General features: G+C 33.3%; 1 protein-coding gene across 1 annotated transcript in view; it reads left to right on the top strand.

Moving 5' to 3' along the window:
- Window positions 1–15,061, top strand: part of Dhx15 (DEAH-box helicase 15) — a 43,119-nt gene extending 28,058 nt beyond the window's left edge. The window contains exons 7-14 of the mRNA XM_048783973.1: window positions 2,529–2,615; window positions 3,487–3,636; window positions 4,028–4,136; window positions 4,903–5,094; window positions 7,878–8,000; window positions 11,226–11,416; window positions 13,319–13,488; window positions 14,496–15,061. Of these exons, the coding sequence (XP_048639930.1) occupies window positions 2,529–2,615; window positions 3,487–3,636; window positions 4,028–4,136; window positions 4,903–5,094; window positions 7,878–8,000; window positions 11,226–11,416; window positions 13,319–13,488; window positions 14,496–14,613 (1,140 nt within the window). The 3' untranslated portion in view covers window positions 14,614–15,061. The remainder of the gene's footprint in view (window positions 1–2,528; window positions 2,616–3,486; window positions 3,637–4,027; window positions 4,137–4,902; window positions 5,095–7,877; window positions 8,001–11,225; window positions 11,417–13,318; window positions 13,489–14,495) is intronic.
- The last annotated feature ends 575 nt before the right edge of the window (window positions 15,062–15,636 follow it).

Below are 15,636 nucleotides of genomic sequence, written 5' to 3'. Positions count from 1 at the left end.
AATACTTAGTTTTCATTAATTTTATCTATACACATAGCTGATTTTCTGTAACTTTCCTATAGCTTGCTGAATAATATGGCTCAGAATGTAGATTGCTCAATAAAAAAGGGAAATGGCCCATGTGAAGATGGTTCTATAGTCTTAATGATCCACAATCTGAAGATAGCTTGGTGTACAAGCAGATAAATTAATGTCTTTAAATTGGGCAACTCCACAGAGTTCCCTAGAGAATAAAAATCCAAACTAGCTTAACCTAAATGCATTATTGTGTTCAAACAGTATTTAAGTAGAGCAACACAAGTGCTCCGAGTTGTACTGTGTTAAAGTGTAATTACCGAACTAAATCAAAGTGGGTCCCATTAGAAGACAGTTGGGGAGGGGTCCTCTGCGTATTTTTGCAGTGATGCCAAACCTTTACCGTGGTATTTAGTCTTTTTGGAGTTGTTTACCTAATATAGTTAGTGAGATTTCACAGTACTTTGAAGACTCTTTGAGCACTTATTGCAAAGATAACAGTTATTATGACAGTTATGTAGATTTCTGCTAGATCTTGACATTCAGGATCACTTTTTTCTGACCAGTTCCTAATTGGATTGTGCCTCCTGTAATCTGTTTAGGACTTGATTAACTGATTCACTGAGATTCAGATAGACCAAAAAAAAAAAAAAAAAAAATCCACAACCCTGACTTTCCAGAATGTTGGGGATTATTCTGGAGTCTACCTGTCAACCTTATTTACCTTCAAAGTTTGTTTCACTTCTGATTATATGCTGTAACTATCCTTAAGAATGCCTTTCAGTAATAACCACAGGATCATCTTTAGTTAAGAAACCTTTGCCTTTTGCCATTCCTTTTAATTAACGAAAAAGGAAGCCTTTTTGACATGTAAATAATATGAAATACCTGTCGATAAATGTCAAAGTTTCTTGCCAGTATTTAAAAAAAATCTCCCACTGCAAGTATGAAATCAAAAAATGAAACTCTTAGTATTAAATTCCAAGTAATAGTGTAACGAAATCCTGTGAATTTTTAAAACCATTTGATTTGCAAAATTAAAAATTTAAAGAAATAAAAGAATAGGGATAAGTAGAAGTGCTTTCATTTCTTAGATATTCCCATGGGACATTCTTAGGCACATATTCTTTTCTGAGTAGACCCTTTTATGGCTTGTGCCATTTCTTCTTTTGTGAGTAGCTTTCACCTTACCTTCAAATACTGTCCTAAATGCCATTTTCTTGGTAGAACCTTCTTTGTCTTCATTGTGGAAATAACCCCTTTATAATCTCACAGCACATCTTCCAGTGTCATTTACACTTTCTATCCATGTCTAATCTTCTCTTAGAAACTGAAAGCTGGAAGAGCAGACTCTATCTTCTGTGTCAACTGCTTACATATACATGTGTCTCTAGCTGAATGCCAGTAATCTGTTCTTGAAAATCAGATGTTCTGGTAAAAATACTAACAGAGAGTAACATTTCCTATTGTTTTAAAAGGAAGAAAATTATATCTTTGTTCCTTGGAATGTCTCCAATTTCCTAAATTGCAAAGGGTCTCATATGCAAAAATAAGCTATCATATTAGTATGAAAATGATTTAAACATTATTCCATGTAACAAATGTGTGGTTCCCAACAGTTGCTTTATATGCAGTGTAACACATTACATGTCACCACTTTGAGACTGTACACTTTCCAAAACATCTACATTTCTGATGATCTGCCAGTTCTTTTTTTTTTTAATTAATTTTTTTGTAGTTGTAGATGAACAGAATGCCTTTATTTTATTTGTTTATTTTTATGTGTTGCTGAGGATTGAACCCAGTGCCTCATGCATGCTAGGCAAGCGCTCTACCAGTGGGCTAGAGCCCCGGCCCGATCTGTCAGTTCTTACTGGAATGTAGCTTTTTCTTGTGCTGTTTTGTTTAAAATGTTGATTTTTTTTAAAAAATGAAATGAATATTTCATTTGTAAAATAAAAATAAATATTGTCTGTAAACATTCAAAGAAATGGGGCTGAGGTTGTGGCTCAGTGGTAGAGCGCTCACCTAGTACATGCGAGGGCCTGAGTTTGATCCTTAGCACTACATAAAAACAAATAAAATAAAGATATTGTGTCCAACTGTAAATAAAAAATAAATGTTTAAAAAAATTCAAAAAAATGCATGTTTTATGAAGCTGGTCATTAATTAAAGTGGATTGTAGCAATAAGGCATTTTGTAATTTAGATTTACATAATGACCTTATCTGTATTTTTTTTGGATGTTGTACTTCTGTTTGAATAATCCAAATGTAGTGTAGTTGAGTGATAATCTGAAGGAATAGCTTTGTTGGAAAGGGGAATTACTATTGTGAGCTAAATTAAAATTTATATTTTTAAATTTTAGTTTGTCTTATAAAGCATTAACTACTGAAGATAAATCTTTACTTCCATTTATTTACTGGTTCAGAAGTCATGGTAGTGGTTAATCTTAAATGTCATGTTTACTTTATTGATGTGTAATAAAAATTTGTATACTGTATTTTTTAATAGGTAGTTGTGTCAACTAACATTGCAGAGACATCATTGACAATAGATGGTGTGGTATTTGTGATTGATCCTGGATTTGCAAAACAGAAGGTATGTATTTTAGTGCTTTAGTTGGATACTTTATAAATCGGTGTGACAGTTTTTACCACCCATTCATCTAATGACTAAAAATTGCTTTTTAGAATTACTTTTTAATTTTGTTTCATTTTAAGTTTTCTTTCTGCTGTATGATCCTTTTGCATTTAGCTGGCTTTAGAAGTTAAGGTAGCACTTTTTTGGTTTAATTGTAGCCCCGACCTCTTAAGGTTTTGGGGTGTCTGTTTACTGGGTATTTTGGTTCGTTTGCTTACTTAAGGAGAGTGGGGTTGATAATAAAGTTCAATCCCTGCAGATGACTCACGCATCCAACATTAGAGTTCCTGCCATGTGCTGAACACACTGTTTGAATATAGATAACAGTGATGGACACTGAACACTTTTGCTGGACAATGCTGGTATGCGAATACCTCTTTTTTCCCCAGACAACATATTTTTTGACTAAGTTGATTACGTTTGTAGGTATGTTATCAATGGAAAACATTAAAAGCATATATTTAACAATATGGACCAAGTTAAAAATATTTTTGTGATGTCCACTTTTAACATTGGGTGTTGAAACTGCAGGTTTCTTTTTAGGAAAAATTCTCCACTGTCCAGCATGGTGGAAGGGAAGTTAAATTAGGAGGAGTGAAAGTTTTGTAAGCTAACTCTGTTATTGGATCTTTTCTTGTTAGCTTAACTCTTTTGTACTAGTAGAATGCTAGAAAGAAAGGCCACGAGATAGCAAGTTCCTTTTGGGGATAGCCGATTTACACTGGTCATTAATATTATTTTGGCATCAGCTATTGTCTTTGGCTATTTCTAATGGTTCCAGTTTTATGTTTAGCTGAGAATTGTTCTTTTGTTATGTTCATTCTAATAGGTATACAATCCTCGAATCAGAGTTGAATCTCTTTTGGTGACAGCTATTAGTAAGGCTTCAGCTCAACAAAGAGCTGGTCGAGCTGGACGTACCAGACCTGGGAAATGCTTCAGGCTTTACACAGAAAAAGCTTATAAAACAGAAATGCAGGTAAGACATATTGCCCTGTTCTTACTGTGTATTTGGAAGGTTGAATTGTGTTACCAGAAAAAAGTTGCCTTGTTTAATGTACCTTACCTTTTATAAGCTGCTTAGTTTTGAATGAGATTTGTGGTATAATCTACCAGTACACCTACCCCCCAGTTTTGAGTTAAGGTGGACAGTACTAAGCAGTTCCAGCATTATAAAGATGGTTTGGGAAAGTATCTGATTTCTCTCTAGTCTAGTTTACATGTATTTTTCTTCTGAGTCAGATGACCTGTAGCAAATAGCTATTGAGACAGAGAAGAGAGATAGGATTTCTTGCCTCTGTAGGGATGACTAGTAAGGTTAAGCCTAACTTTTTTTTCCCCCCTCCCTCCCTCTCTCTCTCTCTCTCTAGGATAACACCTATCCTGAGATTTTGCGTTCTAATTTAGGATCAGTTGTGTTACAATTGAAGAAACTTGGTATTGATGATTTGGTGCATTTTGATTTTATGGATCCACCAGGTATGGCTTATCATACATTTTATTAGATCTTTTAACCAAAATTAAATCTTTGTTTCTTGGCATACTATTTAATGTATGTATCAAATACATTTTACTTAACTTTTCTTCTAGCATGCATCAAGATAAGTCTAAAATGGTAACATTACAACAAAAAGGGTGACATAGCTGGGCATGGTGGCACATGCCTATAATCCCAGTGGCTTGGGAGGCTGAGACAGGAGGATCACGAGTCCAAAGCCAGCCTTAGAAAAAGTGAGGTGCTAAGCAATTCAGTTGAGACCCTGTCTCTAATTAAAATACAAAATTGGGCTGGGGATATGGCTCAGTGGTCAAGTGCTCCTAAGTTCAGTCCCTGGTACCCTCCCCCCAAAAAGGGTGTGACATACATGAGCGCATTGTTTTTTTCCTCCCTTTGAAGTTATTCTGGGAGTTTAGATTAATTGAGTTTTTGTCTGGGCTTAAAAATGTGAGAATTTCATTTTTCTATTTTTTCTTATGAAACATAGTTTGATAAATGTATTAATAAATTAACATACATTTAAGACAAAGACAGTTTTAACTACAGGAAAAAATTGTAATTTTGTGTGATTCATTGTTTACTTACTATGTCTGTATAATTGAATTTGACAGTTTCAAGTTTCTAGTAAGGTCCACTGTAAAATGAAAAATGAGATTGCTTATAATAGTTTGCACTTTGTCACATTTTTGCTTGCTTAAGGCAACTTGTCTAATAGATTGCCTTCTCTCTCCCCGCCCCGCCCTCCAGCTCCTGAAACTCTGATGAGAGCCTTAGAACTTTTGAATTATCTGGCTGCTTTAAATGATGATGGAGATCTGACTGAATTGGGATCCATGATGGCAGAGTTTCCTCTAGATCCACAGCTCGCTAAAATGGTTATTGCAAGTTGTGACTACAACTGTTCTAATGAGGTCCTATCTATTACTGCTATGTTGTCAGGTAATAGAGGGAAAGGAACTAAAAATAGCCCAGCTCTTCAGAGTTTGGGTGGACTTCACTTTTGTTTGTGTTTTTTAATATTTAGTATGGTAGTGGATTTTAGAGATGGTTTTAAGGAATTCATTTTGTTTCCTAAATACCTTGTAAATAGCATCCTAATGACATAGTACTTACAGAAGTAAAGTATGTCTTTGTGCGTAAAACATAGTAAAACATTGGCTCTCTTGAGTGCAAATAAAAATTCCAGTAAGAATAAGATTGAATGCAATTGTACCTGAATTCTTTGGTAGGTCCATCAGTGCTATCTTCGAGGTTTATTACTGAAAAGTACAAGAAGAACTTTGTTCTAGTACGTGGCACTATTCAGTGAGCCTGTGATATATTTAAATTGAACCTTTTCTCCATGTAAGATGTGTATTCCAGTGACAGTCAAACAAACCTGAATTTCAAATTTAGTATTAGAAGTAGTTTTAGGCTTAAAATATAATCTGATATTAATGTTCTTTTACAATGGCAGGAAAGCAGTTGGTAAAAGAAATATATTAATAAACTTGCTAATTTTTGAAAATTGGAATATTAAGCTGAGGAATTTGTTATTTTTAGTCGTAGTAAAACGTAATCCACAGATGATTAGTAATTTAGAAATTTAGATTTTCCAAAAAGGAGATGGAATATTCTTAACAAACAAATGGTTATTCTTACAGCTAAAAATAGAAAATTAAGCTTTTACTGATAATCTAAATATTGTATGCTACTAGTTTCAGTACTGGAGAGAACTAACTTCTAATTGTAGAGTGGTGTATTGATCTTGACTATTTAATGCCATGAGTACTTAAAAATCTTCTATGGAATTAAAGGATAAATTGAAAATTTTTCTAAATATTTAATTATGGCTTAGTTTAGATGCGTGGTATATTCTAATGGTGTGAACTTTTTATTTAAGAAGTAGCTAAAATGTTTTCTTGCAGAGTTATGACTGATCAGACTCAGAGCAGATGGGCAGGGCAGTATCGAATCATTTAATTAAATTGTAGTCTCATTTGCGGAGGTGGTGGTAGGTTGTTGTCTGCCTTTCTTACATGTTTTGCTAGATTCTCAGGGTTGTACTTCTCCCAAGATTTTAGTTTGTAGGGAAAGTGTGGGGCAAGAGTTAGCAGATGATTTGTGTTATATAGACATACTGTATAATACCATTGTTTGAGTTTAGAATATTCTTATAATATTTGCCATTGTGGTGAGGTTGAAAATCTTCCAACTATAGCTCAATCTTATTTATAATAGGAATTGTGCAAAACATAGGGTTTAGTGGTGGTCGTCTTTTAGAGAATAAAAATTTATGTGCAGCAGTTTTTAAACAGACCATTTGTGGGAAGTGTTAAAATAAGGAGTGAGGAAGAAATCATGGAATAAAAAGTTCTGTTGAGCTTTGTTTGCCACTTATTTTTTAAAACTTTTTAGGTGCATATCAGAGGCCTTATGGGACACTGCTTATTCATTCCCATTTAACTCTGGTGGCTAGTGTACGTTAACATTCACAGCTGTGAGACGTTTCTGTACTTTATGAATTACCTTGCTTCACTTATTAAGCAAGACTTAATATTTACTGTGATCATGTTTCGTTGTCTTTATTGGCTATCTTGGCATCTTTTTAAAGGGGAAACTGTATGGGAAAGAGTATTTTTCACACTGTATTTGGTCTTGTTGTTGATTATTCCCATTATCTTTTATCTGAACTGATAATTTATTTTTTTTACTGATAAAGTTTTAAGAGCTTTAAAAATGTGTTGAAAAAGTCCCAAGCTTGTTAAGTATTTATTTTCATATTGCTTCTATGACTATGGAATTGCTAAAGTGAATTAAGGAAAGTTGTATTTCAAAAAATGTTTTGCACACTTTGTAACAACTTAAAAGTTTTATGTGAATTAATATTGAGGCTCTAAACAAATACTGTAGTTATATATTTTGATGACCCTTGAAAATAATGATTGTTTCAGACTAATTGTCAATTTTTTAAATAATGGAGTTTCCTTTTATTTTGAGGTTTTGATCCAAATAAGCCTTTTTTTTTTTTTTTAACTTGGGGCTTTGTTTACTAATCATTTTATTAAAATGCTGGAACATTAGCTGAATATCCCAGCCTTTTTTTAATATTCTTAATTCTAAGGCGGTTTAACCTTCCACCACTACTGCTATCATCAAACTCAAGATTTCTTGATATTCTTTATGTTTACGTATGCTTCTGCTCACCAGTGCTAATAGTGATACCCACCAGTTGGTAATAGCCGGAGAATGAGGGAACAAATTCTGATAGAAATATGGCAGTAGACTGGTTGCACAGTTGTTTTAGTTCTGCAGTGGGCAACTGTAGTTTTCTAACTTGCACGGCCATTCAGGGGTTCAGTTGATGGCCTTTTAAAAAATGAACTAAAAAGGCTATTGTCACCATAATTCTGGTTATTGGTAGAGCTATCAGCACTGGTTTTTGAAATAAGTTGAGCTTTCTAGTATCTTGATGGCCTTCAGAATAGCTGTTTTGATGCCTACTTTTAGATCTAGTTAAAATAATCAGGTACTCTGTAGCTTTGAAACCCTCTTGTCTTACAGATGTGGTTAGGTGTTGATGTACCAAATCAAGGTAGTAAACAGTCCAAGATGCAGTTGGAGGCCATCCTGCCCTGCCCTATGCTCTGTGAACTGACCTAGCTAGGCCTTGTTCCTCTATCTGTGAATGCGTGACTCATCGATATGGGCGTTTGTGTTGGGCCCATACCAACCTTGTTTAGTCCCACAGTGTTTTGTTCGCCCCACGGAGGCCAAGAAAGCTGCAGATGAGGCCAAGATGAGATTTGCCCACATAGATGGAGATCATCTGACACTGCTGAATGTCTACCACGCTTTTAAACAAAGTAAGTGAAAATTAGATTGAAGGCACTTTTTTGTCTAAATGTCATTTCCAGCATATAAGATGTTTCTTCATCTCACTTTCATTTATTATCTCTGACAACTTTACATTAGAAACCCAGAGGTACTTTAGAAAAACTCCTGACTAGCATTTAAAATAGAAATTGTCAATCTTTTTCTAAGTTGCTTGTTTATAATCAAAGTAGTAGACACCAGTTATAAAAATCCTGAAAAATAAAGGTGATAAAAATGGAAGACTTACATAAATTCTTCACGGAAATACTAATTATTGTATACTTTGTTCTCTCTTTTATTTCTATTCCTTTTTTAAAAAAAGAAATGTGTATGTTGAAAAAGGTACCATTTTCTTACATTCATGTAAAGGTGGCAACAATTAAGAAACAAATATTCCTTACCTGTGTGGGAGTCAGTTTAGTGACACAGTCATACACAGGAGCTTGAAATATAAATTATGTGATCTTTACAAAAAGCAGATTTTTTGTTACCTGTTACCTTAACAACTTAATACTTTTTAACCCAGAAATAACTATGATTAAAGATTTTCATCTCAGAATTAATGATAGTAAAAAGTTGGAAACTATACCTAAGTGTCTGGAAGTAGAAAGACGGTTTTGTGAATTTTGCTCCAGACACATGATGAAATAATCAAATTATCACTAGCTGCTTTTGTTGGAACATACCATTTATAAAAGTTAAATGAGAGGGAACCTTAAGGGAGAAAAATACAGAAATGAACTGCAACAGAATCTGAAAAGGTTTGTTCCTGCATATCCAAAAGCTAACCTAATATATGATACAACCAAAAACTGGTAGTCCTATATAAAATTGTGAGATTATCATTCACTTTGTGAGTTTATGGGTTTTTGTAAAGAAAATTTTTCTTATTTATAAAGTTTTCTTCCCAATTTTGTACCTTTTATATTTGAGCTGATTTTTATTATTTCATTAAAATGCCATTTATATTCCTAAAATTAAGCCTGTTGACACTGGCATATCTCCATGGGTGATACTAGTGCAAAGGTGGCCTAAAAGTGGTAGATGGGCAATATGTGAAACACAACAGCACCTAAATTGCTGCACAGTTGCTACTTACATACACTGGTATGATTTGAGTAGCATTGCTGATTATTAGGGAAAGAAAGGGTGGAGACCTTGAGTTCCCAAATCTAAGAAACTGGCAAATGTGGGAGGCAAAGAAAACTTGGTGAGAAATCCAGTGTAGAGACCAGCACATGGTTTACTTCAGTGTATTTATTTTATCCCTCTCCTGTCCACTTATTGCTAATGCATGATGTTAAAGACTGTCCCTAACAGGATACGTCAGTTCAAGAAACCCATATTCCTGTTTGCCAAACATCATACTGGTTGACCAGGGGACATATAACCTGCCCTTGAGAAAAGGAACAGATTCAGTCCATCTTGGTTGTCAGAATCTCCATTGATGTTATTATTAAGATACTATTTTAAGTGATAATTGAAAGATTTTTTGAAGTAACAGCGTGGCCTTCTACCCTGTTATTCTCAACATATTTTAAAGACTATTTTAAAATTGGGAAATTAATATTTTTCTCATGTAACCTTTTGATAACTAGGAATGGCAGTATATTTGGGTTTAATAGTGATGTTTTGAAGATGAATTGAAATATGAAGGAATAATAATATTCTGAAGCTGTTTATACAGCTTACTTTATATATATTATATGTGCTTTTTATATGCTATGAATACGTACAATATTTGAAATCAAAAATTTAATATTTAAGATGGTGAAATTAAGTAAGGGGTTTTCTGTCAAAATAAACTGTACACATCTAAAGATGGCTGGTGCAGTCAGAGGGCCCGTATCAAATGAATTAGAACTATAGCATTGAGTTACTACATGTGGGGTAATATTCTAATGAATACTTCCCATTGCCAGAGGGAGGTGAAAACAAAGGATGGCATTTAACCCAAATCTGTATACTTGCCTTAATAAGTCAAAGGAAAGAAAATGACTTTTATTTGATATAACTGTCTCCTTAAAGGGAGTTACAAATAAAAATACCTCTAAAGCATAACTTCAAATGGTTGTCTTTTTATTTTAGTTTTTGATGGATTAATGGATATTTCAACTCATTCAACTCCCCTCTTATTTCTGAAATGAATTTACTGTTTGTTTTCTCTAAAAATCTATTAAAGACAAAGTTGTGCATTATTAAGGGTAGAATTCTAGCATGAAAAAAAATTATATTTCACAGTAATTGGAGAATGATGAACATGGTTCTAATTTTATGCCTTTTATTCCCACCCATTTCCCAAGACCCCTCTCAGTTTTATTATCTAAGGACCTGTGAAGTAAATGATGCAATTTTCTACCATGACTGGTTTTTAGGACATAAAGATGTCATTGTAAAATTTTTTTAGTGATACTTTACTTTGAACTCTTTCTTTAGATGAGCAGAACTAGGTTAGTTGGAAATTTACCAAGGATTTACAGTAGAGAAATACAATTTTGATAATGTGAAATTACTTTAAGTGCTTGCTTATTAAACATGAGTTGAAGTTTCAGACTTCTTGAAAACTTTATCATTTGTATTTTAGACCTTGCTTGTAAACTGCTGAGAGGCACATGTTTTGTAATCCAACTTTAACCTCTTGAGGTTTAGGGGTCTTTAAGTCCAGCATAATTAAAGAATAGCCTAGAATAATTGTTTGAAGTTTATACTCCTCTAACTTTAAGTGAGGCCTGAACCTAGAGCACTCCACCACTGAGCTACATCCCTAGCTAGTCTGTTTTGTTTTGAGACAGACTTTCAAGTAGCTGAGGCTGGCCTCAGACTTAGGATCCTGCTGCTTCAGACTCCTTAGCCACTGCATTTTTATAACTTTTATGTTGTATTAAGTTATCTTAATGTAAGGCATAACATGACCAAATTTTTCAACCTAGCCCTGTGTAATAAACCATCTTTTGAAAATAGCAAGGTTTAGTTAATGGTAGATCAGTCTGTTCACAAAAAGGTGATTATTTTGACATCTACTAGTCTAAAACTCTTAGAATGGTTTCTGACTTTGAATCATGGTACAGGTCATACAGATCTTTAGGAAGTTGATTAAAGAAAATGATATGGGTAAAATTTTCTTTCTGGATTATGTAGTTTTGCTTGTTAATAGAAAATATTCCTGTGTGGATGATTCATGGTCCCCCTGTTTTTCCTTTCCTTCAACTTTTTAGATCATGAGTCGGTTCAGTGGTGTTATGACAACTTCATTAACTACCGGTCCCTGATGTCCGCAGACAATGTACGCCAGCAGCTATCTCGAATTATGGATAGATTTAATTTGCCTCGTAGAAGTACTGACTTTACAAGCAGGGACTATTATATTAACATAAGAAAAGCTTTGGTTACTGGGTATTTTATGCAGGTAAGTAGATTATAAAAGAATTCATGATTAAATGCTTACATAATATTAATTGATTTGTTAAACACTTGAATCCACCTAAGCGCCAAGGTCAGTTTCTAAAGAACACCAATAAGAGTTAATCTTAAAAGTGTTGTTGCATCCAATTTGTTTGAATTAATGTTTAAAAATTGTTCTAATGATTTAACAAGAAGTTAATGTCCTAAGTGGTAAAGTTAGTAGTTGAGTTATGTTAGATGCAACTTTAGAATTACATTTTTTACTCCAGGAGCCTTTGTTATAGCAAATGGGTACTTGGTGGCAAGTTTTGGGGGTCCCGGGGGTGAATGAGTTTCAGCTTTTGGTAAATGTTTTAATATTTCCCTAGATCTTAATATTAATTGGAAATGTAAAAGTACTAAAAGGAAAGAATTAATCTGGGTGCATCCAGAAGTACAGTTCACTTTATCTAGAAACTAAGCACCCTCAAATTTAAATTTGCCAGTGAGTAGATTTTATTGATAGTTTATAGTGATTGTTGCTTATAAGACCCTTGGGCATTGCAAAGCGAAAAATGCCTTTTGGCATAAGCAATAAAGATGAAAAATAATTTAAAAGATTTCATTTAGTTTAGTTGAAGAGTACAATATGGAAGGCTATCAGAACTGAAATTAAAGTGTTGGGTAATTACTGTGAACATTTTATTTTAAGGGGTATAAAACATGGAGAAATTATGTTTGACAATTTCAAAAAAAACTTCCAATAATAAAATTGAAAATGAATAGTCCATTACTTAAGTTGGGATTGATTTTTAGTTGTTTGCTCTATCTCCTGCTTGATTGTTCATTTTATCTTTGTCTTTGAATTTGTCTGTTAAACAGACTGCCAACATTAAGGCCCCTTGTGCTCAGTTTAGTGAAATTAAACACAATTCTAGAGTCAAAGATCAAAGGAGATCTGTGGGGTATCTGTACTTGAATCAAAATAATAGTAAGAATACTCATGTTGGCAAAACATCTTTTGCTTATTAAGAAATGGGTGAATACTATAGTTGAACGTGAAAAATCTTTTTTCCAGATGCTTGCCCATTATTATTTATTAAATATGAACTTGTGTGCACTAACTTAGTTTTTTACATTTCTTAAGTTTGCGATTAATATCTGAAAAGACTGATAAAGCTATATTCAAGTTCTCTGTAAAGTTTCTTGTAAGCAGCATTCCATGTAATATCCAACACCTAGTGGGTACTTAATAAATACTTATTGAATGAACTTGAGTTTATTTTCTATTATTCACACACAGTCTTTATGCACAGAATTCTAGAATTGGAAAGGGCAATTGTCTTTTGATTCTTTGTTCATTAAATATTAGGTGTCACTAGTCAAGGTATTTGATTTTTTACAAAAAGAATTGTAGGGAAGAATTAGATGTAACTGTTCCCTTTTATCTATTTCAGCGGTTGGCACATGGTGCTAGATAGCTCATTTTAGATAGTCTTAAGGCAAGAAAGATCAGATAGAAGTATGACTGTGGACCCATTAAATCCTGTCATAATCCTTTGTAGTGGAGCAGTAACCAAAGACAAATAGGTGTTTCTGTGTTCTAATAAAACTTAGGAATGCTAAAATTTGAATTTCATGTGATTGTCTTGCTTCACAAAATGGTTTTCTTTTGATTTTCTTTTTCTGCTCTAAACATTGGAAGGTATTTAGACAAATAGAGGTTGTAAGTTGAATTTGGCCTGTGCTTTGCTGATTTTTAGCTTTTTTTTTTTTTTTTAGTGATAAATAGGAATAGCTATAGAATAAAAGGCAAAACATGAAGCCCACCTTTCTTTGTTATGTGGTTAGTTTTACACTAACTAGTTATACTTTTGTAACTAGTTTCTCAGAATCGTTATGTTAATTTACTGGGTTTTGATTTCAGGTGGCACATTTAGAACGAACAGGGCATTACTTAACTGTGAAAGATAACCAAGTGGTTCAGTTGCACCCCTCTACTGTTCTTGACCACAAGCCTGAATGGGTGCTTTATAATGAGTTTGTTCTAACTACGAAGAATTACATCCGGACATGTACAGATATCAAGCCAGAATGGTAAGCATGGTTTTTATTTAATATAACAAAAACAGCAGGGGTCATGGCCTTTTCTTTACTTGTTGGAGAACTTGGTTTTCTCCTCAACTAGGAGTCTATACTCTAGTATCTCTGTCTTTGTTGTGGTAGGACAGTGGAAGCATTGTATGGACAGGATTTGGATGAGTACCATCAAAAGTTTCTATGAAGCCATTACTTTGCTGCTGTGCTTAACTCTTAACTCTTAACTTTTCTGGTTCCAGAAGTCTGTCTGTCTTATATTTTATTTGTCCCATTGAAGTTAACTGTTTAATATGTGGTGGTATTTTAGGAGCTATGCAAGTATTTAAAAAACCTGCTCTTTGTATCTTATCTTTTTTTAAATGTAATTAGAATGGACTTTAATTTTAAGCAAAATAACCCTGTTTTTTTTTTTTCCTCCATCTATTTGTTTTTGCCAGACCCATTTGTAACTTAATAATGAGAAATGTCTACCAAGTATGGTGGGACTGAAACACTTAGGGTGATGTTACTTATTGTGCAGATTTTTTCTTACACGGGTTTATGACTTTAACATTTATATAGAACTCTGCCATTTTATTTGAAATGCATAGTTGTTTTCGCTTAGAGTTATAGTTATTAAAAGATTGAAAATGAGAAGATGCAATGATTTGAATGCTAAGATGTTTTCTTCCATAGAACCTGTATTATAATCTAGGATAAGCAGATTGATGTAGTTAGTAAGCTGGAGTGATCAAGTCAACAACCTTATATATATATCTTCATGTGGACAAAAAGAATACTTTTAAAAGAATATATCATGAAGTTCTTTTTTAAAGTTCAGAATAAATTCCACAGAGATTTTATATTTCACTAAATGCATTTCTAAAAGAGGTATTTTTGTCATTGATTTGGATTGGTAGATTTGCCTTTATTCACTAGTATTATTAATGGTTAATGCTAGCTTATAAAGCAACCCTGGTACTTGAGTTAAATGTTAATTTGGTTATTTTTCCTGTTCTGGACAGGTTGGTGAAAATTGCCCCTCAATATTATGACATGAGCAATTTCCCACAGTGTGAAGCAAAGAGACAGTTGGACCGCATTATTGCCAAACTTCAATCCAAGGAATATTCACAGTACTGAATTCCATGCTTAGAACTGAAGTTATTCAGAGGACAGCTTTAAAAGATGAATGAACTCAAAAGTTCAAGTTGTGCTCTTCACGTTGGTTCAATAATGGCCTTTATTTGAAAGCTTTTTAATTTTTCTTTACAGTAAATATTCCATTCTGATTTCATAAATTAAACATTTATGCCTCCCCTTTGTGTTGACACTGTAGCTCATACTGGAAAAGTCGATCAATGTTTTGCAGTTTATTGAAAGTAGTTCTATATATAACAATGTTTAAGCATTTCTTTAGAAATGGTTGAAAATGCTTCTAAAATGTGATTATCGACCATGGTATGCATGATCGTTGTAATTGTTGACATTCCTTTTAGAAGTTGTGAAATGTTACAACTTGTGCTTATGTAGACACAATCTTCTGTCTCAGTACAGAGGCACTGACTTCAATAAAGTCTATTTATACTAATTTTGGTCAAAGCCCTTTGGTATCTTTATTCTAGTCTCTTTAAGTATAACTGCTTCTCTTCCCAAATGTGGGGCTTTTTCTTTTTTATTATAATTATACTATTACGTACTTAGCTTTTTTCCACAAGGAGTACTCCCTAAGTAGTTAAAGCAATATTTTTAAGAGCATAGAGTAGGTAGCACTTTGTTAGTTTAATCAGTTTATGATCTCTGTTAGTTTAATTGGTATGTGATCTAATGAGATACAGTATGTAATATCTTTTGAAATTGGATCCTAAGAAAGAGAATGAAAGGATAGGTTCCTCTTTTTCTTACAGTTCATTTCATAAAGCTGATAATTTATTATCTTGTTACTGCATTTTTGCCAGATCTTTTTAATAACAGATAAATGTTTTAAAGTACTCTATCCTCTGAAACATGTTTATTTGTATTAAATAGGAGGAAATGATATTGTATTGTATATCTTGATCAGTTTTACTAAATTTTGAGTATTGGAAGTTTTATGCAATATACAAAGTCATTTGTATAGTGTGTTAAAATAAGAATTTGATCTTCCATTTCCTATAACAGGCAGTA

Source organism: Marmota marmota, unplaced genomic scaffold (genome assembly GCF_001458135.2).
Source record: "Marmota marmota marmota unplaced genomic scaffold, marMar, whole genome shotgun sequence".
NCBI lineage: Eukaryota > Metazoa > Chordata > Mammalia > Rodentia > Sciuridae > Marmota > Marmota marmota.
Note: the sequence above shows the minus strand (reverse complement) of the source record. Positions and strands in the feature narration are given on the sequence as shown.